Source organism: Pieris rapae, chromosome 22 (assembly GCF_905147795.1).
Source record: "Pieris rapae chromosome 22, ilPieRapa1.1, whole genome shotgun sequence".
NCBI classification, from domain to species: Eukaryota; Metazoa; Arthropoda; class Insecta; order Lepidoptera; family Pieridae; genus Pieris; species Pieris rapae.
The window spans coordinates 2,703,993-2,729,081 of NC_059530.1; the positions used below are offsets into that span (position 1 = coordinate 2,703,993).

Consider the following 25,089-nt stretch of genomic DNA (forward strand, 5'->3'; position numbering starts at 1 on the left):
CATGATAATATTAATAAATAAATAGTTGTGTGCAAGTAGAGAACATTCGAAAAACTTTCTTTCGATAAAAATGCGAATTTTTACATTAGATATAGTTTTACTATATACGCACAGAAAAGCACAAACGCCAATAACATATGAGCTTTTTATTTAGACAAATACATAAGATATATATAATTCAGGCATAACATTATTTATCTTCGTTCAGTTAAATTATATATTACAACAGATAGTTTTATTTTTGGAAGAATGAAGATATTATTTCAACTAGTTTTTTTTTTAAATATTGGATTCGTGTGTAACACTAGTAAATAAGGTACGAATACATGTTGATCATTAGGGTTAATATTTCCTAATTACACTTACCTGCGTTCTTAAAAATAATAAAGATGTAAGACACAATTATTGTTTACGATAATTAATTAATGACTAAGTATTTGTATTTAAAGTGCGGTTTCGATATTTGGGTATCAGTTAAGATATATCATTCGTAGTGTGAAGTGTGAAGTACAATGTATATAAAAATCGTAGTCTTTTGTTTTTGTCAATTCAGGTAAGTTTTTGTATATTGGTTTTTATATTTAATGATTTTTTTATTTGTTTTAAAATATAATACATACATGTACCATAATTTCGATGAATCCGTTAATCGTGTTTAGCATTCCCAGCATTTAACGTTGTATTGTATTAGTTTTCGGTATAATTCGAATCAACATAACTTAAAAAAAATGTTTAAAAATTTGAAATACTTACTCGTGTTTCACTTATCGTCTCTAAGACACGGTATTCACTAACTCAGTAGACATGTGTGAAATTCTGTCACTGGGTTTGTGATTGCTGTGGCTTAAGACAAAGTCGTCGCTATTATATTTTAATTACTTGTGTTTCATTTATCGTCTCTAAGACACGGTTTTCACTCACTCAGTAGACATGTGTGAAATTCTGTCACTGGGTTTGTGATTGCTGTGGCTTAAGACTAAGTCGTCGCTATTATATTTTAATTACTTGTGTTTCATTTATCGTCTCTAAGACACGGTATTCACTAACTCAGTAGACATGTGTGAAATTCTGTCACTGGGTTTGTGATTGCTGTGGCTTAAGACAAAGTCGTCGCTATTATATTTTAATTACTTGTATTTCATTTATCGTCTCTAAGACACGGTTTTCACTCACTCAGTAGACATGTGTGAAATTCTGTCACTGGGTTTGTGATTGCTGTGGCTTAAGACAAAGTCGTCGCTATTATATTTTAATTACTTGTGTTTCATTTATCGTCTCTAAGACACGGTATTCACTAACTCAGTAGACATGTGTGAAATTCTGTCACTGGGTTTGTGATTGCTGTGGCTTAAGACAAAGTCGTCGCTATTATATTTTAATTACTTGTATTTCATTTATCGTCTCTAAGACACGGTTTTCACTCACTCAGTAGACATGTGTGAAATTCTGTCACTGGGTTTGTGATTGCTGTGGCTTAAGACAAAGTCGTCTCTATTATATTTTAATTACTTGTGTTTCATTTATCGTCTCTAAGACACGGTATTCACTAACTCAGTAGACATGTGTGAAATTCTGTCACTGGGTTTGTGATTGCTGTGGCTTAAGACAAAGTCGTCGCTATTATATTTTAATTACTTGTGTTTCATTTATCGTCTCTAAGACACGGTATTCACTAACTCAGTAGACATGTGTGAAATTCTGTCACTGGGTTTGTGATTGCTGTAGCTTAAGACAAAGTCGTCGCTATTAAATTTTACAGACATAGAGACAGTCTTTCAAGGTCCATAGTCATTCGCTCTGTAGACATGTGTGAAATTCTGTCACTGGGTGCATGATTACTGTCATTCAAAGACGCTTACTACAAACGGCGAAGTCTTTATTATATTATTTCTTTCAGAGACATAGAGACAGTCTTTCAAGGTCCGTAGTCATTCGCTCTGTAGACATGTGTGAAATTCTGTCACTGGGTGCATGATTACTGTCATTCAAAGACGCTAACTACAAACGGCGAAGTCTTTATTATACTATTTCTTTCAGAGACATAGAGACAGTCTTTCAAGGTCCATAGTCATTCGCTCTGTAGACATGTGTGAAATTCTGTCACTGGGTGCATGATTACTGTCATTCAAAGACGCTTACTACAAACGGCGAAGTCTTTATTATACTATTTCTTTCAGAGATATAGAGACAGTCTTTCAAGGTCCGTAGTCATTCGCTCTGTAGACTTGTGTGAAATTCTGTCACTGGGTGCATGATTACTGTCATTCAAAGACGCTTACTACAAACGGCGAAGTCTTTATTATACTATTTCTTTCAGAGACATAGAGACAGTCTTTCAAGGTCCGTAGTCATTCGCTCTGTAGACATGTGTGAAATTCTGTCACTGGGTGCATGATTACTGTCATTCAAAGACGCTTACTACAAACGGCGAAGTCTTTATTATACTATTTCTTTCAGAGACATAGAGACAGTCTTTCAAGGTCCGTAGTCATTCGCTCTGTAGACATGTGTGAAATTCTGTCACTGGGTGCATGATTACTGTCATTCAAAGACGCTTACTACAAACGGCGAAGTCTTTATTATACTATTTCTTTCAGAGACATAGAGACAGTCTTTCAAGGTCCGTAGTCATTCGCTCTGTAGACATGTGTGAAATTCTGTCACTGGGTGCATGATTACTGTCATTCAAAGACGCTTACTACAAACGGCGAAGTCTTTATTATACTATTTCTTTCAGAGATATAGATACAGTCTTTCAAGGTCCGTAGTCATTCGCTCTGTAGACATGTGTGAAATTCTGTCACTGGGTGCATGATTACTGTCATTCAAAGACGCTTACTACAAACGGCGAAGTCTTTATTATACTATTTCTTTCAGAGATATAGATACAGTCTTTCAAGGTCCGTAGTCATTCGCTCTGTAGACATGTGTGAAATTCTGTCACTGGGTGCATGATTACTGTCATTCAAAGACGCTTACTACAAACGGCGAAGTCTTTATTATACTATTTCTTTCAGAGACATAGAGACAGTCTTTCAAGGTCCGTAGTCATTCGCTCTGTAGACATGTGTGAAATTCTGTCACTGGGTGCATGATTACTGTCATTCAAAGACGCTTACTACAAACGGCGAAGTCTTTATTATACTATTTCTTTCAGAGATATAGAGGCAGTCTTTCAAGGTCCGTAGTCATTCGCTCTGTAGACATGTGTGAAATTCTGTCACTGGGTGCATGATTACTTCAAAGACGCTTACTACAAACGGCGAAGTCTTTATTATACTATTTCTTTCAGAGACATAGAGACAGTCTTTCAAGGTCCGTAGTCATTCGCTCTGTAGACATGTGTGAAATTCTGTCACTGGGTGCATGATTACTGTCATTCAAAGACGCTTACTACAAACGGCGAAGTCTTTATTATACTATTTCTTTCAGAGATATAGAGACAGTCTTTCAAGGTCTGTAGTCATTCGCTCTGTAGACATGTGTGAAATTCTGTCACTGGGTGCATGATTACTGTCATTCAAAGACGCTTACTACAAACGGCGAAGACTTTAATATATTATTTCTTTCAGAGATATAGATACAGTCTTTCAAGGTCCGTAGTCATTCGCTCTGTAGACATGTGTGAAATTCTGTCACTGGGTGCATGATTACTGTCATTCAAAGACGCTTACTACAAACGGCGAAGTCTTTATTATACTATTTCTTTCAGAGATATAGAGACAGTATTTCAAGGTCCGTAGTCATTCGCTCTGTAGACATGTGTGAAATTCTGTCACTGGGTGCATGATTTCTGTCATTCAAAGACGCTTACTACAAACGGCGAAGTCTTTATTATACTATTTCTTTCAGAGACATAGAGACAGTCTTTCAAGGTCCGTAGTCATTCGCTCTGTAGACATGTGTGAAATTCTGTCACTGGGTGCATGATTACTGTCATTCAAAGACGCTTACTACAAACGGCGAAGTCTTTATTATACTATTTCTTTCAGAGATATAGAGACAGTCTTTCAAGGTCTGTAGTCATTCGCTCTGTAGACATGTGTGAAATTCTGTCACTGGGTGCATGATTACTGTCATTCAAAGACGCTTACTACAAACGGCGAAGACTTTAATATATTATTTATTTCAGAGACATAGAGACAGTCTTTCAAGGTCCGTAGTCATTCGCTCTGTAGACATGTGTGAAATTCTGTCACTGGGTGCATGATTACTGTCATTCAAAGACGCTTACTACAAACGGCGAAGTCTTTATTATATTATTTCTTTCAGAGACATAGAGACAGTCTTTCAAGGTCCGTAGTCATTCGCTCTGTAGACATGTGTGAAATTCTGTCACTGGGTGCATGATTACTGTCATTCAAAGACGCTTACTACAAACGGCGAAGTCTTTATTATATTATTTCTTTCAGAGACATAGAGACAGTCTTTCAAGGTCCGTAGTCATTCGCTCTGTAGACATGTGTGAAATTCTGTCACTGGGTGCATGATTACTGTCATTCAAAGACGCTTACTACAAACGGCGAAGTCTTTATTATACTATTTCTTTCAGAGATATAGAGACAGTCTTTCAAGGTCCGTAGTCATTCGCTCTGTAGACATGTGTGAAATTCTGTCACTGGGTGCATGATTACTGTCATTCAAAGACGCTTACTACAAACGGCGAAGACTTTAATATATTATTTATTTCAGAGACATAGAGACAGTCTTTCAAGGTCCGTAGTCATTCGCTCTGTAGACATGTGTGAAATTCTGTCACTGGGTGCATGATTACTGTCATTCAAAGACGCTTACTACAAACGGCGAAGTCTTTATTATATTATTTCTTTCAGAGACATAGAGACAGTCTTTCAAGGTCCGTAGTCATTCGCTCTGTAGACATGTGTGAAATTCTGTCACTGGGTGCATGATTACTGTCATTCAAAGACGCTTACTACAAACGGCGAAGTCTTTATTATACTATTTCTTTCAGAGATATAGAGACAGTCTTTCAAGGTCCGTAGTCATTCGCTCTGTAGACATGTGTGAAATTCTGTCACTGGGTGCATGATTACTGTCATTCAAAGACGCTTACTACAAACGGCGAAGTCTTTATTATACTATTTCTTTCAGAGATATAGAGACAGTCTTTCAAGGTCCGTAGTCATTCGCTCTGTAGACATGTGTGAAATTCTGTCACTGGGTGCATGATTACTGTCATTCAAAGACGCTTACTACAAACGGCGAAGTCTTTATTATACTATTTCTTTCAGAGATATAGAGACAGTCTTTCAAGGTCCGTAGTCATTCGCTCTGTAGACATGTGTGAAATTCTGTCACTGGGTGCATGATTACTGTCATTCAAAGACGCTTACTACAAACGGCGAAGACTTTAATATATTATTTATTTCAGAGACATAGAGACAGTCTTTCAAGGTCCGTAGTCATTCGCTCTGTAGACATGTGTGAAATTCTGTCACTGGGTGCATGATTACTGTCATTCAAAGACGCTTACTACAAACGGCGAAGTCTTTATTATATTATTTCTTTCAGAGACATAGAGACAGTCTTTCAAGGTCCGTAGTCATTCGCTCTGTAGACATGTGTGAAATTCTGTCACTGGGTGCATGATTACTGTCATTCAAAGACGCTTACTACAAACGGCGAAGTCTTTATTATACTATTTCTTTCAGAGATATAGAGACAGTCTTTCAAGGTCCGTAGTCATTCGCTCTGTAGACATGTGTGAAATTCTGTCACTGGGTGCATGATTACTGTCATTCAAAGACGCTTACTACAAACGGCGAAGACTTTAATATATTATTTATTTCAGAGACATAGAGACAGTCTTTCAAGGTCCGTAGTCATTCGCTCTGTAGACATGTGTGAAATTCTGTCACTGGGTGCATGATTACTGTCATTCAAAGACGCTTACTACAAACGGCGAAGTCTTTATTATATTATTTTTTTCAGAGACATAGAGACAGTCTTTCAAGGTCCGTAGTCATTCGCTCTGTAGACATGTGTGAAATTCTGTCACTGGGTGCATGATTACTGTCATTCAAAGACGCTTACTACAAACGGCGAAGTCTTTATTATACTATTTCTTTCAGAGACATAGAGACAGTCTTTCAAGGTCCGTAGTCATTCGCTCTGTAGACATGTGTGAAATTCTGTCACTGGGTGCATGATTACTGTCATTCAAAGACGCTTACTACAAACGGCGAAGTCTTTATTATACTATTTCTTTCAGAGACATAGAGACAGTCTTTCAAGGTCCGTAGTCATTCGCTCTGTAGACTTGTGTGAAATTCTGTCACTGGGTGCATGATTTCTGTCATTCAAAGACGCTTACTGCAAACGGCGAAGTCTATTTGAACATTGAATCCTTATTATTATATATTTATAAGAGGATACATGATTGAGGTAAGACGATTCTCAATCTAAGCGTTCGTGGGTATATATTAGTTGGCAGTGGACTTTATATAAAAAATAATTATTACAGGAAGTGTATCACTGTTTCTTGCTGATAAAACTGTAACTTTTTTTTCCATTACAATAATCCACTGGTTTTATATGTGATGAGTATGATATACTGCATACAAACAGTAGGTATGTTAAAAAATACTGATTCTTTAACAGTAACGAAGAGATACTGCCAGTTCTTGTCCATTATACGTGGTTTGAGAACTGGCAGTAAATGTCAATTTAAAAGCGAAATTTTTTAACTGAACTACAACTAGTACTAGTCTACACTATTATACAATTGTTTAGTATTATAGAAGATCACCTGTTATTTTTATTTCTCGACAACCATCAAAATATTTGTGAATCTATTAGAGTATTTTCTATTTTATGTTGTTTTAATAGATTGTTTGTTTATAAAAATAATATAGTCAAAACCTGATATATCGACATTCAGGGGACCGTATAGTTGCCGACGTTATATCCGATAGTTGTTATAAGCAATACACATACATACATATGTAGTTATATTATTATAGGTACATATCTATCTAGTATAGGGGTATAGGTTATGTATCTGAACTTGTTTTCAAATGAAATGTTTGACAAGAAATGACAATATTTTTTTTATTTTTTTTTTATAGAACAGGGGGGCAAACGGGCAGGAGGCTCACCTGATGTTAAGTGATACCGCCGCCCATGGACATCCTCAATGCCAGAGGGCTCGCGAGTGCGTTGCCGGCCTTTTAAGAATTGGTACGCTCTTTTCTTGAAGGACCCTAAGTCGAATTGGTTCGGAAATACTTCAGTTGGCAGCTGGTTCCACAGAGTGGTGGTGCGCGGCAAAAACTGCCTGGAAAAACGCGCAGTTGTGGAACGGCGGACGTCGAGGTGATACGGGTGGAATTTCGTATTCTGCCTCGACGTCAGAATATTTATTAAGAAATACGTAGAGTACAAAGCCTAGTCTCAATTTTTTTTGCATTTTACGTTTCATACTCCTCAAGGTAAGAGTATCACCAGTATTAAAGTCATTAAAGGCAACAAATAATAGAGCCTCGGAAATTGTTGTTGGCTGAAACTGTTCTTCAGTGTCTTACTTGTCTTCGTTTTAGTCGCTAGTGTTATGATTGTTACATTCAGCTTTTGCAAGAATTTGTCAAATGGCCGGGAAGAGGTCCGGATGAAGTGGAAGAAAGTGCGTAGTTATTCCTTCAATGCTTGTTAATAAGATTTAAAATCGTCCGTATTGTTTTGTTTTGCTGGGACAAGAAGTGGTTGGTCGTTATAATCGATGAATATATAAATGTCAATTTTGTCGTTGTAAGCGATATGTCGCTGTATCCGATGTTGTTATAGATATGTTTGCTGAATAGTTTACTAGAGATTCAGGCGGGACTTTACCATCTGGCTGTAATAACCGATCGGTCGTTGTAATCGATGTCGTTATAATCGGTTTCGACTGTATTTAAATAATATTTAATTTAGACTTTACCTTGTTCGTTAGACATTCCCTGAAGTCCTGTTTCATGTTCGAAACGGAGACGCGATCTTGGGGTCTTTTAGGGCCGCTAACAGATGTCACCACCGTCGCTAGATCTAGTTCCACTATCTGCAATCGTATGGGGAAATAGGTTTATTAATAAAATCAAAAGAACAAAAGTATGGTCCATTTATACTTTATACAATGACTGTGCCGGGTGAACTTGAGGCGCATGAGGGTAAAACGTCACGAAGAGGTGCAGCGTTTTTTGCCGAAGAAAAGGGAGACAGAGATTGAGATAGAGTGAGAAAGGGAGATCGAGAAAACATACACGCCATTGGTTGATGTATTCGTTTAGTAGTTACATATCAGAAGTTTAGATAGCAATTCTGTCGCATAACTTTTTTGCAGTAAACGCAGATTTTTTATTAATTTACATTATCATAACAGTATACAGTGTGTAAACAGTGTAAATATACATATACAAATACATTGAGTGATCATACCGATCGTGCTTTTACCTTAGTTTAAAATATTATGTTTGTATACAAAAATAGTGATAAATATACTAGATTAGAACATACGCACAATGTCAATACTCGGAACAAACGCAGGCTGTAATTTCCCCGTACTAGACTATGTAAAATTAATAATTCTTTTTTGGAAAAAGGGATAGTCTTCTTTAATAAAATCCCAGAGGCTCTTTTATCTCTGCCTTTTAATAAATTTAAGAAATGTATCAAAGAAAAGCTGTGTAAAAAGGCTTACTATAAAGTTATTGATTATCTAGTTGATAAAAGGGCCTGGGACTAGTGCTGGGCAGGCTACCTCTAATTAATTTGATATAATTGTTTTAAATATTGTTTGATGATTTGCTTTTTAATAGAGTACCGAGAGTTTTTTACGCCGGCTTTTTCTCTCGGCCTCTGTCTTTGCCGATGAGTAGGGATGCCTACAGTTTGAATTGATTGACGTGGAATAAGTGATACCTAGATGATCTTATGTTCCAAAATAAACGTATATTATTTTTTATTAATAATTAATTTACAAAGAAGTTTCACTTCTGACATGTGTAACGCACGCACTTAAAAAAAAATTTCCTCCATCAAAGGATGGCAACGCATCCACTTAAACGAATGTCCATGGGGTGCGATAACTGCCCTTTATGGGCGTCCGGCGTACTCGTTTCCCCGCCTCCCCCTATTCTATATTATAAAAATATAATAATTGAACTTACCTCCGAGAAGACGGGATCTTGTTCAGGGTTAGTATAGTCTCTGAATTGCTTGGTAGCCATCAAATACTGCTTGATGACATTGATTTTTTCTTCAGAGCGGTCTGTAAGGGATATTGGTATGTTTTTATTAATTGTAATAAAATCATTAATAAATATTAAACAAGAAAATACAAGTTCTCCAAATTCATTGTAAATGATTAATTTCAATAAAATTTTGAGATAATTGAGGATAAACTTGAACTGATTTATCACAGACTTTAACAGGTTTGACTTTATTTCTCTCACATGTGAATAATATTTACGACATTGTCGTCGTTTAAAAAAAACACAATAAAAATATAGCCATGCAATAAAAATAACCAACGAAATTTAAATGATAAGTAATGTATAACAAATTAATTTAAAAGTAATATTGCCTAACATATTAATTTAAAATCTTGGAAAATAAGAGTAAGCAAGAAAAAAATAATAAAGAAAACACTACTATAATTATTTTACATCATTTTAAAATTTTCCCGATTTTTCACGTGCAACGTGGTCGACATTATGTAAAATAATTATGTTTACATATACACAGCTTCAATCCGTTAAAAAATGTTTACTTTAAAAAACATTCATTAATTTAAAGCAGATATTCCAACTTCGGTAATAGTTGTCATTTGATTGTCATATCTTTAAATTTCCAGGTTTAGAACCATTCCTATTGCAATTAACTGATTTATCATCTGTTTTCACTTTAAAATAGGTATATCATGGTCAATTTAAAATAGGCATATCATGGTCACTTTAAAATAGGCATATAATGGTCACTTTAAAATAGGTATATCATGGTCACTTTAAAATAGGTATTTCATGGTCAATTTAAAATAGGTATATCATGGTCACTTTAAAATAGGTATATAATGGTCACTTTAAAATAGGTATATCATGGTCACTTTAAAATAGGTATTTCATGGTCAATTTAAAATAGGTATATCATGGTCACTTTAAAATAGGTATATAATGGTCACTTTAAAATAGGCATATCATGGTCACTTTAAAATAGGCATATAATGGTCACTTTAAAATAGGTATATCATGGTCACTTTAAAATAGGTATTTCATGGTCAATTTAAAATAGGTATATCATGGTCACTTTAAAATAGGTATATCATGGTCACTTTAAAATAGGTATATCATGGTCACTTTAAAATAGGTTTATCAAGGGGTAATAGAAACTCACTAGTCTGTTTAAGGTAGTCCAAGGATCGGTGGTCGACCGGGAAGTGGGCGACCGTTGCCCCAAACTCCGGACACATATTGGCGACAGTAGCTCGATCCGCGATACTCAACTCAGCGACGCCCGGACCAAAGAACTCCACGAATTTGCCCACCACGCCCAAAGAGCGGAGATGCTGAAATTCAAGACGATATTCTAGTATCGCGAACTTTTCGATATTCATGTATAAGCTATTCTTATGGATTGGTTACTTAAAAACATCTTATCTAAGATCCGGCTGCAGGATTAGTGCGCTCATCGGTTATTTACTAAAAACCATTTTTTTTTGTATAATTAGGAGAAAGTATATAAATTTATATATCATATAAAAGTGTTTCTAAATTTAAAAAGATAATTCACGGTGAAAACTTGCAATCTAAATTATTTATTTTAATTAATTAATATAAATATTTTTTCTTCTTTTTTTGTCATTGAGTTTAATATGTGTATGTTGCGTGGTTGATATTTAGTGTAAAATGCTGTGTACATATGTAAGGGTTTCAGATTTTCAAATGTTGTTTAGTGTGTAATAACTATATGTATCTAATCAATCTGTTTTCTGTTTTAGTACCTAAATGTAAAAATAAAAATAAACCAAGTTGCCTATCAAAATAAGGCTGCTAGTATTTTAGTGAAATTATTTTGGATTCATTTTTGGGAAAACATTTCGTTCACTTGTTATATAAATAAAATAGCGTGTACTCGACGGCAATTTACATAAAGATTTTAAAAAATCACGGGTGTCATTAGTTATTGCGACTATGTATTTGCGTGTTGTTCCCACGAGAATGTAACTGCATGAAATTATTTCACCATGTTTACTGCTGATGGAGAATCTTTGTTTTTAATTTATTATTATTAATTACTAAAGGATGTCATGTGGTACATGGTGTAATAGTTGCAACTCCTTACCAACATTAGGTAAAACAAAAGAACTTGGCGGTTAAAGAGTGACGGAGAGTTTATTGCCAGTTCTTCTCTTCTGTTCTACGCTATTGATTTGAGAACTGGCAGTAAATATAAAATTAGCAGCATATAATATGTATTTCTTTATTAACACTAATATGAGTACATTGTATTACCTAAATGAATAATTTGAATCGTCCGTTAGCATAGTACAAAAAAAAATTGTTTGAATTTTGAAGTTTAAGTCAGAAAAAATCACTACAAATGTATGTATGTATGTAATGTCTAATATAATTTAAATCATACCTTAGTGATGGTGAGAACAAGATCAGTGGAGGTAGCTAGTGGGTTCAATTCCCCTACCAGCCTGTAACCCACCACTTTGGGCAGTAACATGCTTATTGCCTGACCAAGCATCACTGCTTCCGCTTCGATGCCTGTATAAAAAAATACAAAGACATAAATTATAAACTTTTTTCTTAAAACTTGGTTGTCCAGTGGCCAGGGTTAAATGAATAGTTTTGTTATTTTTTTAATTTTACAAAATCTTAATATTTATAAATTAAATGTCACGTTGTTTGTCCGCTATGGACTCCTAAACTACTTAACCGATATCAATCAAATTTGCACACCGTATGCAGTTTGATCTAACTTAAAAGATAGGATAGCTTACATCTCAATTTATGCCCGTAATATTATTTTATTGCAAATTATTTGTTTATAATTTGATACAATTCTAACAGATGGCGCTGTGTTAAAAGTACAAACGTTTCACATAAGTTCTCCTACCGTTTCCCTTGAATAGTTTACTCCTATATAATATAACAAAAACCTTAGCCACAGCAACGCTTGGCCGAGTCTGCTAGTATATTATATATCACAGTATGTTACATTAGAAAACCGCTGTGGTTTGTATTAATGTATATATGTTATAGCAGTCTTTTTTACTAAAACTGTTAATTGTATCCTTATCTTTTATTCCTTTCACAGTAATAATGTTTCCTCACACAGTATGAAGCTAATATCGATGAAAGGTTGAATGCTAGTTGGATACTCACCTCCAGCTCCCCAGCCCAAAACACCAAGTCCATTGATCATGGTGGTGTGACTGTCTGTGCCAACCACGGAATCAGGGTACAGTATATCATCAGTGAACACCACTCGCGCCAGATACTCAAGATTAACCTTTAAAAAAAAAAAACATGTGTATTTAATACATTGAAAGGTTTATTAGAACGCATTATCTAGTTAAATCATTGAATAACACAAAAAAATATTTATACACATTTAAAGAAATTGACATTTTACATTTTAAAATGTTGAATACTAACTTCAGGGTGTCGGTGTTTTGTGACGGTGTGAATTTACTCTCATCGTTTATCCCTAACGCGCCAAAAGAAGATTAACTTCAAAAAAAAAATTAAATTTCAAGTTTGAAATACATCTCGGAATGTTAGATAGTTATCTAACATCTATTTCGAATAATAAACAGGGCCAGAAAAAGAAGAAATTATAATTTCAACTTCACACAGTTGTTACAACTCTATAATCTTTGGAATAATATTTTAAATAAGCCGTGTTTATGATTGCTTCAAGAACGAAGTATGGTGATAATTACCTGGTGAACGATTCCAGAACCAGGCGGCACAATCAACATATTATTGAAGGCTTGCGCACCCCACTGCAATAAAGAAATAGTATATAGAATAGACGTGTTTGACAGCGATCATGATCAGGTTGTGACTTGACATAGAAAAGAGGATATAACTAATACTACTCCAAAAATATATTGGATTTTCACATACGGAAGCCATTATTTTTTCACTAAGTCTCGACTCTGAACCTAAAAATAATAAAATCTTTCCTTTGATTTTGACAGCTGTACTGTAATTCACTCTCAATATTTTTCTCCGTCGCGCCAATAGAAATATCACTTCAAAAATCTTGCAAGTAAATTGTCAAATTTTTTTCACAGTTTTTGTACTTTTATCAATAGTGACATTTAATATAGAATAAAAATTAATAATGGGCCTCATAAAAAATTAATACAGTCCAAAATTTACCTTCAAAAATTGAAACCGTTCCTTGTTTCTCTCAAATTCCAATTCTTGATTCTTGTTTAGTGCGTCAGGTCTGAAATATAAAATATTCAATGATGATTATGTAAACTTAAATTAATCCATATTAAATTTGTATATCCTATATTGCCATAAATTGAAAAAATGATGCCTTGAAAACTAGCCAAGTCAAATTTAATATTTTATTAATCTACATATAAAATATGTCCGGCCCGAATCATACAATTTATTATATGATAAAATGATACAACTAGATTAATAAATAAATAGCGTTAGAGTTCGTGTGGGAAGTGGACCGGCTGTAAACTAATATAATTCTTAATTTTATTTTTCACAAAAAATATTTTCATTTCACAACAGATGATTCCTACCGAGCTGTAATAACAGTTCCACGTTCCGACCACATTATTAAAAAAAAATTGGTCACTTAATAATATGGCTAATCACGAAATATGACCATTGAATTAAATTTGATTTCCCGAAATGATTATATACTGGCCACATTAGGAATGGATTTATAATGGATTTGACAACCATTTATTTATTTGGGGGAATTCATATAAAGTACAATATGACCGCACATTATTTTAATATTTGCATTGCAAAATACACCTTAATATAATATCTTCATAAGATAATCTTATGGTTAAATCTATGAACTTGGAGGTTGACTAAGTATTACGTAAGAAAATTTACTGCAATTTATACTCTCCCCCCCGCCCTCCTCTTATCAGCATAAGAACAAAACTCTCAAAAATATTAGGTATATTTTTTTCGTAGGCATCACTGAAAATGCATTTCATTTTCAAGCATAGACAATGTCTGGGTACTATGTGTAAAAAAGTAAACAATTAGACAAAAAAAGAAAATCAATATCCCCCCTATAGTGCTTACGTAATACTTTGCGGCCTCAGAAGCTAAGTAAAACTTACGTTCTAGAGAAGTCAACCTGCACAGAGTGATCTATGACCAGGTCTGCTGGGCAGATTGGATTGATCTTGTTGGGGTCACCACCCAACTGTCCGACTGCATATCTCATTGCTGCAAAGTCAACAACAGCTGGTACACCAGTCAAGTCCTGGAATTTATTTAAATCTGTTATGTAACCTAACATTAGTTAATCATAAGAAACGCAAACCAAATATTTATTAAGCCCTTTAGTTTTTCCCAGACTCATAAATCTAATATACAAAAATTATCGGGTCACGGTGTTTGTAATTAACTCATCCGAAATGGCTCGACCGATTTCGTAAAATTTTGTGTGCATATGGGTTAGGTCTGCGAATCCGATAACATCTATGATATAGCGGTCCACTGCTAATTTTTTTATATTTTCTATGATACAACAAAAGTACAACCCATAAATTTCACCGCTCTACAGTCAACCCCTATTTTTTATTTGTTAATTAAAAACTTATGACTTGAACTCTGAGGTTTATATAGAGAAACATTCACAGAAAACCTAAAAAGTTTCGGAAAACCGAACTATCTCTAAGGTAGCATAGTATGTACTAAAAGGTTGGCTGACTAAAATTACATGCAGGGGAAACGAAATTCGAGGGGGTAGCAATATGTAATATGAGAGAATGTCCAAAAGGTCTACTATATTGAAGTGTTATTTACATTTAAGAACCATTAAAAAAGCAAAGACAATACGTAACTAGTTAGGTATTGTCGCAACCCTAATACTAACTTTATGTTAGTTTTAAGCTCATATTTTAAACGACTAAAGCATTTGGTTACGATTTGGACATCCCTACAACAACTGCCACCGAACTTAACATTTTTTTAATACATTATGCATGTAGTACGAATATTTATGAATATAAATATTATTATTATTAACAAGAAATGTTCATATCTAAATGAATATACTAAAAATTCTGGCTATAATGGGATGGCGACACAGATAAGCAGAAATGATATGATTTAATCTAAAGAAATTTTCGAGATTCAATAATCTCAAGGTTTCGCACTAAGTGTGAATAAGATTTTGTAAATTTCTAAAAGTAAATTAAAATGATATTTTAATAGGTATCAGTAGATGAAATTAAAACAAATCACCGTTTGTAGTGTGTAGCCTAAATATCACACATTAAGCACTTACTACTAGCCGATACTATACTTAAATTTATAGCAGCAAACTCTTGAATAAGGAAAGCATAGGGGAGGACTCAGGCGTAAACATAATGTGTCAACAATGCGTCTGAGTAGCACCATAGACAATTAAAGTAGTAGACCAGCAATATCTCTCTATATAAATTTATATTTCGTGTACATCCAGATTAAGCATTCTCATAAACAAGCTACATCTGGATATCCAGAATTGCTCATACCACACATTAAAATCGATTTTATTTAGTTTTTTATATAATTTGTTTTGTTAAATAATTGTTTTATTTAATATTTGCATGATCTCTTCATATAATAGTGTGCCTTAAATACTTAATATTAAAAATTAAAAATCTGCCTATAGTTGGAATAATAATCTTATAAATCTAAGTGCATATTATGATAACATTACCGCACCTGTATTCAGCCATTGCTATTCAATGGTTCTTGTGTATCATGAGGCGGATATATTAGATATTTAGATATTCTTAACATTTTGAATTATTAAGCAGGTTGTGCCATCCAACGTCAAAACATTGATTTACAGTATGACAGATATGATTTGTACACATAATTTAATTGTCTCTGATATTTCACTATAGATAAGCATTTATTATATTATTACATGTTTAGTTTTACATAAGTTCAATTTCAAACAATTTCATTAGAGTGCTGTACTGTAATTTAACCATTTCATTCCTAACCTTGAAATCAGTAGAAATGAAGGAGTTGAATTTGAATTGTATTTGATGTATTCAAATTTCAAAAATATAATGTTGCTTGTCCAACACAATTAGAAGTCTACAAAAAAATATTTATCTAATAGAAGGTGATTACTGAAGTGATCACTAAGTCTAGATGACTATTTACTTACTTGTAAAATAACCCTAGCTGGTCTAAAAGCAACTTCAACATCATCAATGGTTTGTTTCTGCTCCCAATCCAATACATTAAGCACATCCTTCTCCAGCACTTGGAAGTTGTCACAGTTGCGTACACAACTTTCCAACAGCACACGGATACTGAATGGGAGACGGTCTGTAATTATATTTAATAATTTTGTGTTACATTTACCATCTTTAAATCAAGAATGCCAAACTGGTATCTTAACTCTACAAACCTAAAATCATAATTTCAGTTTTGTAACCTCAGACTTTTGGTTGGTAACCTCATAACCACAGCCAGTTGAATTTAAAACACAACATAATAAAGAAAGTCAGGGTTAAATTATTAAGAAAACTGAAACTTAATAATACAGCTTTTACAGGAAAATTTCTTTTCTCATTTCAGAATTTAAGAATAATTATCTTGCTCGCCCAGGAAATTTTTGGCAACTTATTCATTTACTTAAACTTTAAAATGTGAGATAGTCTGAGTAGATCTGGGACTATGGATAAGTATGGGCAGAAGTATATTCAAGATTTGATACAAAATGTTTAATAATGACCAATCAAGATAACATACCATATTTTTCTCCAAGCTGAGTTATATCATAGTACTTGTAAGTCTTTCCATTAACTTCCAACGTCTTCAGCAAGTTACTGTATGGGTTGATTGCTGCAAACCATATACATCCTACTATTATATTTCAATTAACAGTAAGTTAATTAATAAACTATTGATATATAAAAGTAGTTCAATTAGTATTTATATCTATTTTGCTAATGTATCAATAAGATCTAGACGAATAAAGGCTTAATATTATTATTATATAAGTTACTGATATATTTACTACCTGCCTATACCTAATAAATGCATCTATATTTCTAGGTAATATTTAATACAGCCATGTAGAAATTTCTGTCTTCAACCTTGAAATATATTATATTGTAGTTTAAACATATGTACTTTTAATTTACCCAATTTAAATGTCCAAGGTCAAGTAAATAAAGGTTAAGTACCTTAACGTAATTAACAATTCATTAATGAAATTACTAATTCCTCGCCCAAGAAAAATAAAGTATGTCTAATGCCGTTTATTTAAATTCTAATGAATAAAATTAATAGTTTGCATATTTTAATATAAGTGACCTCTAATTTACCTACATACCTAACTCTTGATATTTTCCTTTAGATCAAAGGTTAAAATATCATAAAAAATAAACAGTTATTATCAATTGATAGGTTAAGTGCGATGTTGAAGCTGATAAATAGAATGATTATTCTCGTCAAGATAAGATTAAATAAACTTTAACACGAAGCTGGATCTAAAAAGTTCATAGGTAGGACGTAAATAGAAAGTGTTAAGTTAATAGTTCTAAATTTCAAAAATTACATACCCGCCATGGCCTACCAGTGATAAGTCACGTAGTAATATAGGGACTGTTTCACACAGTTATAATTTTACGTAAATTAATTTTTATACAAACGTAAACAGAAACTACTGCTTACACCGAAAGTGTGACACTTGTCGATGTCGACTGTCGTGAGTCGTTAGTAATAATTATAAAGGGAATTGATAAGTGACTCCAAACTAAAACTTCAAATATTTGTTTCCGCCCTCTTAAATACAGCCCCTGATGACAATATTACATATATAATGTATGTCTTCCTTTTTCCGTTTAATCAACCTATTAATATTTCTTAAAACTGTGATTTTTAAATTTGAATAGTCCTAAAATTAACAATGTTATTAGTTTAGGGGCTGTACGTACGGCACCGTATCCACACATCCATCTTTAGACTTTGTAATATGGTCTGCATGAGTAGTAACTGTGTTCTGTGGTAAGACTAAAATGTTTTGAAGTTTAAAAAATCCGTTGTGACTTGTGTGCATATTTTTATTAATTATTTGTATATCTCAGTTTTATATTTATTTTGATTGCTTGATTGACAAAAATGAATTCTTTCGATTTAAATTCTATTTCTTCTGCCCTCAACGATCCTGGTAGAACAATTAGTGGTGTCGATTTTTCAGGACGCTCTCTAAAGTTGGATACCGCCGAAGATGGTATATTTTTTAGTGAAATAAAACTGCGCTTCTTTCTTACAGATTATTATTATTTAATTTACATTAATTTTATATATACGTAAATATTAAAAGCAGAATTGTTCTCTATAACTCTGCTGTAAGCTTTTTGCGTTCCATGTTTGTTAATAACCTCTAATTGTTCCTATATTGTTAGCAAAAGTTATATCCAAAAAGCTTATGTTTATACTATTTTGTATTAAACTGAAATTTATCTTTATCTATAGGTCATGATATGCAAGCAAAGAGTTTGTCTTGTCATTAATATTAGAAATTTGCTGCTGCCAATATTTGTTTTATATGAAATATTTTTTATTTCCTTATCATGTCTCATTATCTCATCTCTCTTTATTATTTAAAATGCCTTTTACTGCTATGGTTGTTTAAATTAAATTTATAATTACATTTCCTAAGGATAATTTTCTAGGTTGTTTTTCATTTCTTTTATTAATTAATAAATGGTAACATTTTAAACTTGAGATTTTTGCAGCTCAACCCATTGTTGATGCAATCAATGCATGTCCTGACCTTCAGTTCCTTACACTCACTGGTAATACCTTGGGTGTTGAAGCTGCCAAAGCTATTGCAAAGGCTTTAGAAACCCACCCTGAGTTGAGAACAGCCAGATTTTCTGATATGTTTACTGGACGTATGAAGACAGAGATTCCACCTGCTTTGGTAAGATTTATAGCTTTACTATAGTTAAAACAAAATAAATATTTGATAATGTAGGCTGTCATACCATTAGTTTTGTTAATGGTAATGTTTTCATTTGACTGATTGATGTAGACTTTGTTTCATCTGAATTTTTTTTATCATGTAGTAATTAAAATATATTTTTTTAAGAAAAGTCTTGCATGTAAATAGAATACATGCTTGCATATCGTAAATTAGCTTTTGCATAAATTATTATAGTATTTTATTAATAAAAATCTATACAGTCCTAAAAAAATATACTTAAATCATTGGCTTATCAGAGCACTATTACTGTTTTAATAATTAATATTTGTTAAATAAGTTTTTAAGGACATTATATCTTTTATAGAGTGCTCTTGGAGATGGAATGATTCAGGCAGGAGCTCGTCTGAATTCGCTGGACCTAAGTGACAATGCCTTTGGACCCATTGGTGTAGAAGGTCTTGCTAAATTACTACAAAGTGATGTTTGTTCACAACTACAGGTATTTAAATATTTAATAACAAATAAAAGCTTGTTATTGTTACAGTTTATTGTATAGTCCTCACATAGTTCTCAAAATATAAGAAAAAATGTATTATTGACTGTTTAATTTTTTTTCACAAGTAATGTTAAATTTTAGGAACTTCGGTTGAACAATAACGGTTTAGGTATCACAGGAGGACGGTTACTGGCCAAGGCATTGTCTTCAAGTCCGAAGAAGTTAAAGATATTTATAGCTGGAAGGAACAGACTAGAAAATGATGGAGCAATTGCGCTAGCTGGAGTATTTCAGGTTTGTTTACTTCCAAAAGAAGTTTTGATAATAACTTTCTTTAGTTTCTAGTGATAAAGTTCAATGTTATTTTAATTTAAGTTTTTTATTTGAGTTTGACTTGTTATTTCAGAATATGGGTACTCTTGAAGAGCTAGCAATGCCCCAAAATGGCATATACCATCCTGGTATTACTGCTCTTTCCAATGCTTTTACACAGAACCCAAGCCTTTCTTGCCTTAATCTGAATGACAACACCATTGGACCCAAAGGGGCACTTGCCATAGCTACAGCACTGCCTAGGTAATTTTCATTAACACATTCCTTAAATACATTTAAGTAGTAGATTAAGTGAGTGTTTACAGCAATCATGATATGTAGGAGATTGCCACATTCAGTGGTGTCTAGTTTCAGTACATATTTGTATCTTGATGTGGCTGGTGCTGTATATAAATAAAAAAAAACAACATATAGTTATTTGATATTAGTTATTGTATGTTAACATTGAAACTGTTTTAACACCATGTATGAAGCTGTGATGTATATCTACATGTTAATATATTAATATTTTACATTTCTGTAAATTTCACTTGGAATTGTACAAATTCAATTGTTTAAATAATGCAACCAAATATTAGTATAATGAAATCTTATATATTTCAGTTTGAAGAATCTTAAATCCATCAACTTTGGTGATTGTCTACTTAAAAGTAAAGGAGCCTGTGCACTGGCTAAGGGACTTAAAGAGAACTTGGTACCACTAGAGGTAAATAAATATTTCTACACATATAACATTTATAAAGTCCATTTGAAGGGGAAGACTACTTATGCACATTCTTACCTATATACCATAGCTATATATATATATAACAGAAATTTATGTTATGTCGGATTATATGAGTGATAGTGTAACCACAAAGCGTTCTACATAATATGTGGTAGATCTCCATCTAAAAAAAAATAAGCATTTAACTTTATATGTTATCCTAATCTAAGAAAGTTGAAATTATATATATAAACTAGCTCTTTATTGGTCATATGCTTTTAGAGAAAAATACTATTTGTATATGTACTATGTTGACATACAAACCTCTGAGAATGGCAATGGTATGAAAAAATGTTTGTGGATAATTTAAATGACGCATATTATGAATAACATTACTCGACTGATCTTCACACCATTCATACACTAGCTGATAAAGCTTTTCGCAAATAATTTTTCTAGAGCCTCTCCATCATTCACAACGCCCAACTACCTCATACTACTAGTAGTGTATCTCTATCTATCTCTTATTAAGTCCATTGTGCTTTCACCACTGTCTATTATTGTTTTTTATTTATTTTCCAATTTCAGTCACTGGACTTGAGTCACAATGAAATAGGCAGTACGGCGTGTATGGAGGTGGTTGATGCATTAAGTGCATTACCAGACTGTGCTGACCGTCTTAGCAGAGTGGTTTTAGCAGGTATTATAACTATTGCATATTTTTCAATTGTTTAATATTTAGTTTTTACACTTAATTGCACATATAAATGTTTAGTGCTTTCATGTGTTCCTTTTCCTATGCAAGGAACTAAATAAGCTCATCAAGCACCTAGAGCAGTATATAGTAGTTTGTATTACTGGAAAAATAAATTTATCACATTTAACATCTTTTGAATTTAAACAGGCAACAGCTTGGGCGGTGCGACTAATAAAAAGAATATAAAAGACAAACTGGGTCCTTCTGCTGAACTTAGTGATGGTGAAGGCAGCGAGGAAGAATGTAGGTATTTTTGACATTATAAGAATAATTTTTCCAATCAAAATAGATATTTCCTAAATCCGATTTTGAACGATTTTTTAATGTAAAAAAAAATTTCACTAAAAATAATTTAATACCATTTAAATAAATGATTCCTCAAAAGCACTTAAACGTCATCTAAATAATATAATAAATTCGCTTTTAATATAATATAAACTTTGTTTTCCAGTTGTATCTGACTCGGAAGAGGGTGAGGAATCTGAGGAATCCGAGGAAGAAGATAATTCAGAAGACAGTGCAACAGAAGATGCACAACATATGGACACTGTACTTGACATGGGGAAAGAGATTGTACTGGATACATCGGGTTAGTAATGAGAGGCATAGGGCTCTAAGATGACCTTCCATTATTTTTGTAAAAAGTGTGAAGTCAAGTGATTATTGTGACTTTTGTGTAATTGTAATTTCTGCATCTGACACAGTAATCATGTGTGTGTAGGCAAGAAGGTGATTGTTTTCCTTTATGTGACATATATACATATAACCTCATCTTAAACTCAATTGGCAATTGGTTTAAGATGAGGTTTTCTTAGTGTCACGGTAATTGAAATTAAAATGTTATGATACATCGTGGAAACACTTTATATACTATGGTACAAGTGGGGGAACTGGGGTTTTGTTTATTGTTAATAATTTGTTTAAATAACATTGGCCATGGCTCAAGACAAATTTGATTATAAAATGAAAACAATATAGATGTTTATTTATCATTTTTTTATTTTATTTATATGACTCTTTTATCAGAAAAATATTATAAACAATAAAAAAAGAGTAAGTTATTTAAATAGTTTACTAGTATGTGTGTTAGTTACATATACAGGGCGTCCCACGGCGATGCCACACGGAGGGAAAGTACCTTAAATGTTAATGATAGGATATTTTACTGAAAGAAGACATCGTTTAATTTTTAATAATAAGTAGAACTGCATTCACGGATTTTTTGAAAATCGCCTACCTCAACCGGGAATCGAACCCGCCAAATGTGACAGTAAAATTTCATGTATTTTATAATAGCGTTTGAAAGGGCTACTCATAAGCATTATTTTTTCCTTAATAACCTAGCATATTAAATGAAACTAAAAACATAAAATTTTACATTTTATTTAAAAAATAATAATTTACCAAATGCTCAAAATGTGATCCATTGTTGTTGTCTGTTGTATACAAATTCTCACTCTTTTAATAATTTCTCTCCCTGTCGATTTACTTATTTTTGCATGGTGGATGTTTAAAATAATACATCTAAGTTCATTTTGTAACTCCTGCACACTGTTGTACCGGTTTCTGTAAACTAAATCTTTTACATAACTCCATAAAAAAAATCAAGTGGTGTTAGATCTGGGGATCTCGATGGCCATCTAATTTGTCCAAAAGTGCCGATCCAGGAAGGAAAATGTTCATTAAGAAACTCGGCTGTTCTCCTACTGTAATGAGCCGGAGCCCCATCTTGCTGGAATATGAGATTTCGTCGATCTGCATCAGGAAGATTATTAATCTCATTTCTTAAAATCTCAAGAGAAATTATTAAAAGAGTGAGAATTTGTATACAACAGACAACAACAACGGATCACATTTTGAGCATTTGATAATTTTTTTTTAATAAAATGTAAAATTTTATGTTTTTAGTATCATTTAATATGCTAGGTTATTAAGGAAAAAATAATGCTTATTAGTAGCCCTTTCAAACGCTATTATAAAATACATGTAAATTTACTGTCACATTTGGCGGGTTCGATTCCCGGTTGAGGTAGGCGATTTTTAAAAAAATCCGTGAATGCAGTTCTACTTATTATTAAAAATTAAACGATGTCTTCTTTCAGTAAAATATCCTATCATTAAAATTTAAGGTACTTTCCCTCCGTGTGGCATCGCCGTGGGACACCCTGTATATATATTCATAAAAAAATATTTTCAGGAGTGGAAGAAATCGATTCGGACGTCGGTAAATTCATCCAAGAACCGACGGTTGAGAACTTAACCAGACTAGGACCTAACGCTGCACACGTTATTGACACACATTTTCAGGTTGTTTATTTTATGCTTGATTGTTTTTATAGTTGTTATGAGGAAAAATGCTCATGAATCAAAATTATGTAGCACAATTTTTAATGTATTTGACAAATTTCTTTAATATTTACCCCCTATCCTTTTGCAGATCTTTTGTTTTGCTATTACTCTATATCTTTTTTTTTTTTTTTTTCAATTTATCCCTAATGGGAAAGGCAAAGGACTTTAGTCCATACAGCCAGTCTATGATATCTTTATATAATGACAATTGACTGATATACTTAAAGTTTAACTTCACACTTACTAGGTGATATACACTCCATTCGGCACATTTGTAACTGGCTCCTAAACTATCTGCTAAGTTTCAATAAGGGTAGGGAATACCAATATGGAATGTGCCAGCTGGCTGTGGGTAACCAATAATATACATGTATTACAGCTTATAATTTTAAACTTTCAGTCAATACATGATCAAGAAAGTCTCATCCATGCATATGTGGAAGCCCTTTGCTGTGTCTCTGGTCTTTCCCTGCAAAGTTCAGTAGCGGGAGACGTTGCAAGGGATTTGTACCCATTGTTGGTTAAGAGAGCCAAACAGCAGTGGGTGTTGGCAAACAATGTGCTTGCAGCTTTACAGCTTATTAAGGTTAGGCAATCGCTTTTGAAATTAATAAAACCAGTTAAATTGTAGAAACAAAAATAAAGAGAACTAACACAAAAATTATGAAATCAGATAACAATCGTGACATAAAAATTCTGGTGGAACAATTATATCTGTTATAATAAGCACCGAAAATTCTCAGAATCTCGAAAAATATGCTGTCGAAGACGTATTTTCTTGGTTTAGATATAAGAATTATTATTTTTTTTGTTCAACAAACCAAAATCTGACCTTGTATGGCTGATTTTTGGAAACAGATTAAAATATGTATGTTTTCAGTTAAGTTAAGTTAAAATCCTTCAATTAAAGAAGTATTGTTCACATGATTTTCCAATATTAGTAATTCTACAAATTAAACACTATGTACTAATTTTTGTCAACATTTTCAGGCTGAAAACAAAAACTTCAAGGTCCGTTGGAGTATACCACCATGTTTCACAATATTGGCGTCACAAATTGACGCCCAGTACTTCCCTGCTGCCCTTCGGGACACATTACGATTCTTTATCAGCAGTAAACTGCAGTCACTGCCACCGGATGTGAAGGCGGCAATTGAATTGCACCCGAATTTACAGTCGTAAATAGATTATTTTTTTATATATTGTTTTATTTATCCTGACAAATGCCTTTCCTTAAATCCCTTTTACCTGTACCCAAGGGTTGTTCAAGTATTATGTAAG

At 33.1% G+C, this 25,089-nt stretch overlaps 2 protein-coding genes across 2 annotated transcripts in view; one reads left to right on the plus strand and one right to left on the minus strand.

The window, feature by feature from the left end:
- Positions 1 to 17,958, minus strand: part of LOC110992565 (cytoplasmic aconitate hydratase) — a 33,063-nt gene extending 15,105 nt beyond the window's left edge. The window contains exons 1-11 of the mRNA XM_022258440.2: positions 17,798 to 17,958; positions 16,983 to 17,075; positions 16,393 to 16,556; positions 14,339 to 14,484; positions 13,392 to 13,461; positions 12,947 to 13,009; positions 12,387 to 12,513; positions 11,635 to 11,765; positions 10,387 to 10,558; positions 9,165 to 9,265; positions 7,940 to 8,056 (exon numbers count right to left, since the gene is read on the minus strand). Of these exons, the coding sequence (XP_022114132.2) occupies positions 7,940 to 8,056; positions 9,165 to 9,265; positions 10,387 to 10,558; positions 11,635 to 11,765; positions 12,387 to 12,513; positions 12,947 to 13,009; positions 13,392 to 13,461; positions 14,339 to 14,484; positions 16,393 to 16,556; positions 16,983 to 17,075; positions 17,798 to 17,804 (1,191 nt within the window). The 5' untranslated portion in view covers positions 17,805 to 17,958. The remainder of the gene's footprint in view (positions 1 to 7,939; positions 8,057 to 9,164; positions 9,266 to 10,386; positions 10,559 to 11,634; positions 11,766 to 12,386; positions 12,514 to 12,946; positions 13,010 to 13,391; positions 13,462 to 14,338; positions 14,485 to 16,392; positions 16,557 to 16,982; positions 17,076 to 17,797) is intronic.
- A 305-nt stretch (positions 17,959 to 18,263) lies between these two features.
- Positions 18,264 to 25,006, plus strand: LOC110992546 (ran GTPase-activating protein 1). The gene is made up of 12 exons (XM_022258419.2): positions 18,264 to 18,468; positions 18,977 to 19,164; positions 19,532 to 19,666; positions 19,805 to 19,957; positions 20,070 to 20,239; positions 20,600 to 20,702; positions 21,291 to 21,402; positions 21,607 to 21,702; positions 21,911 to 22,048; positions 23,657 to 23,766; positions 24,209 to 24,394; positions 24,799 to 25,006. Exons 1-12 carry the CDS (start codon positions 18,357 to 18,359, stop codon positions 24,988 to 24,990), a joined length of 1,695 nt encoding a protein of 564 aa, XP_022114111.2. The 5' UTR covers positions 18,264 to 18,356; the 3' UTR covers positions 24,991 to 25,006.
- The last annotated feature ends 83 nt before the right edge of the window (positions 25,007 to 25,089 follow it).

What these genes read in the sequence shown, in the direction of transcription:
- LOC110992546 (XM_022258419.2), top strand. Translation starts at nt 18,357, where the DNA reads ATGAATTCTTTCGATTTAAATTCTATTTCTTCTGCCCTCAACGATCCT. An exon ending in GTTGGATACCGCCGAAGATG is followed by an intron (nt 18,469 to 18,976) that starts GTATATTTTTTA and finishes AGATTTTTGCAG; the next exon opens with CTCAACCCATTGTTGATGCA. An exon ending in TAGCAGAGTGGTTTTAGCAG is followed by an intron (nt 21,403 to 21,606) that starts GTATTATAACTA and finishes GAATTTAAACAG; the next exon opens with GCAACAGCTTGGGCGGTGCG.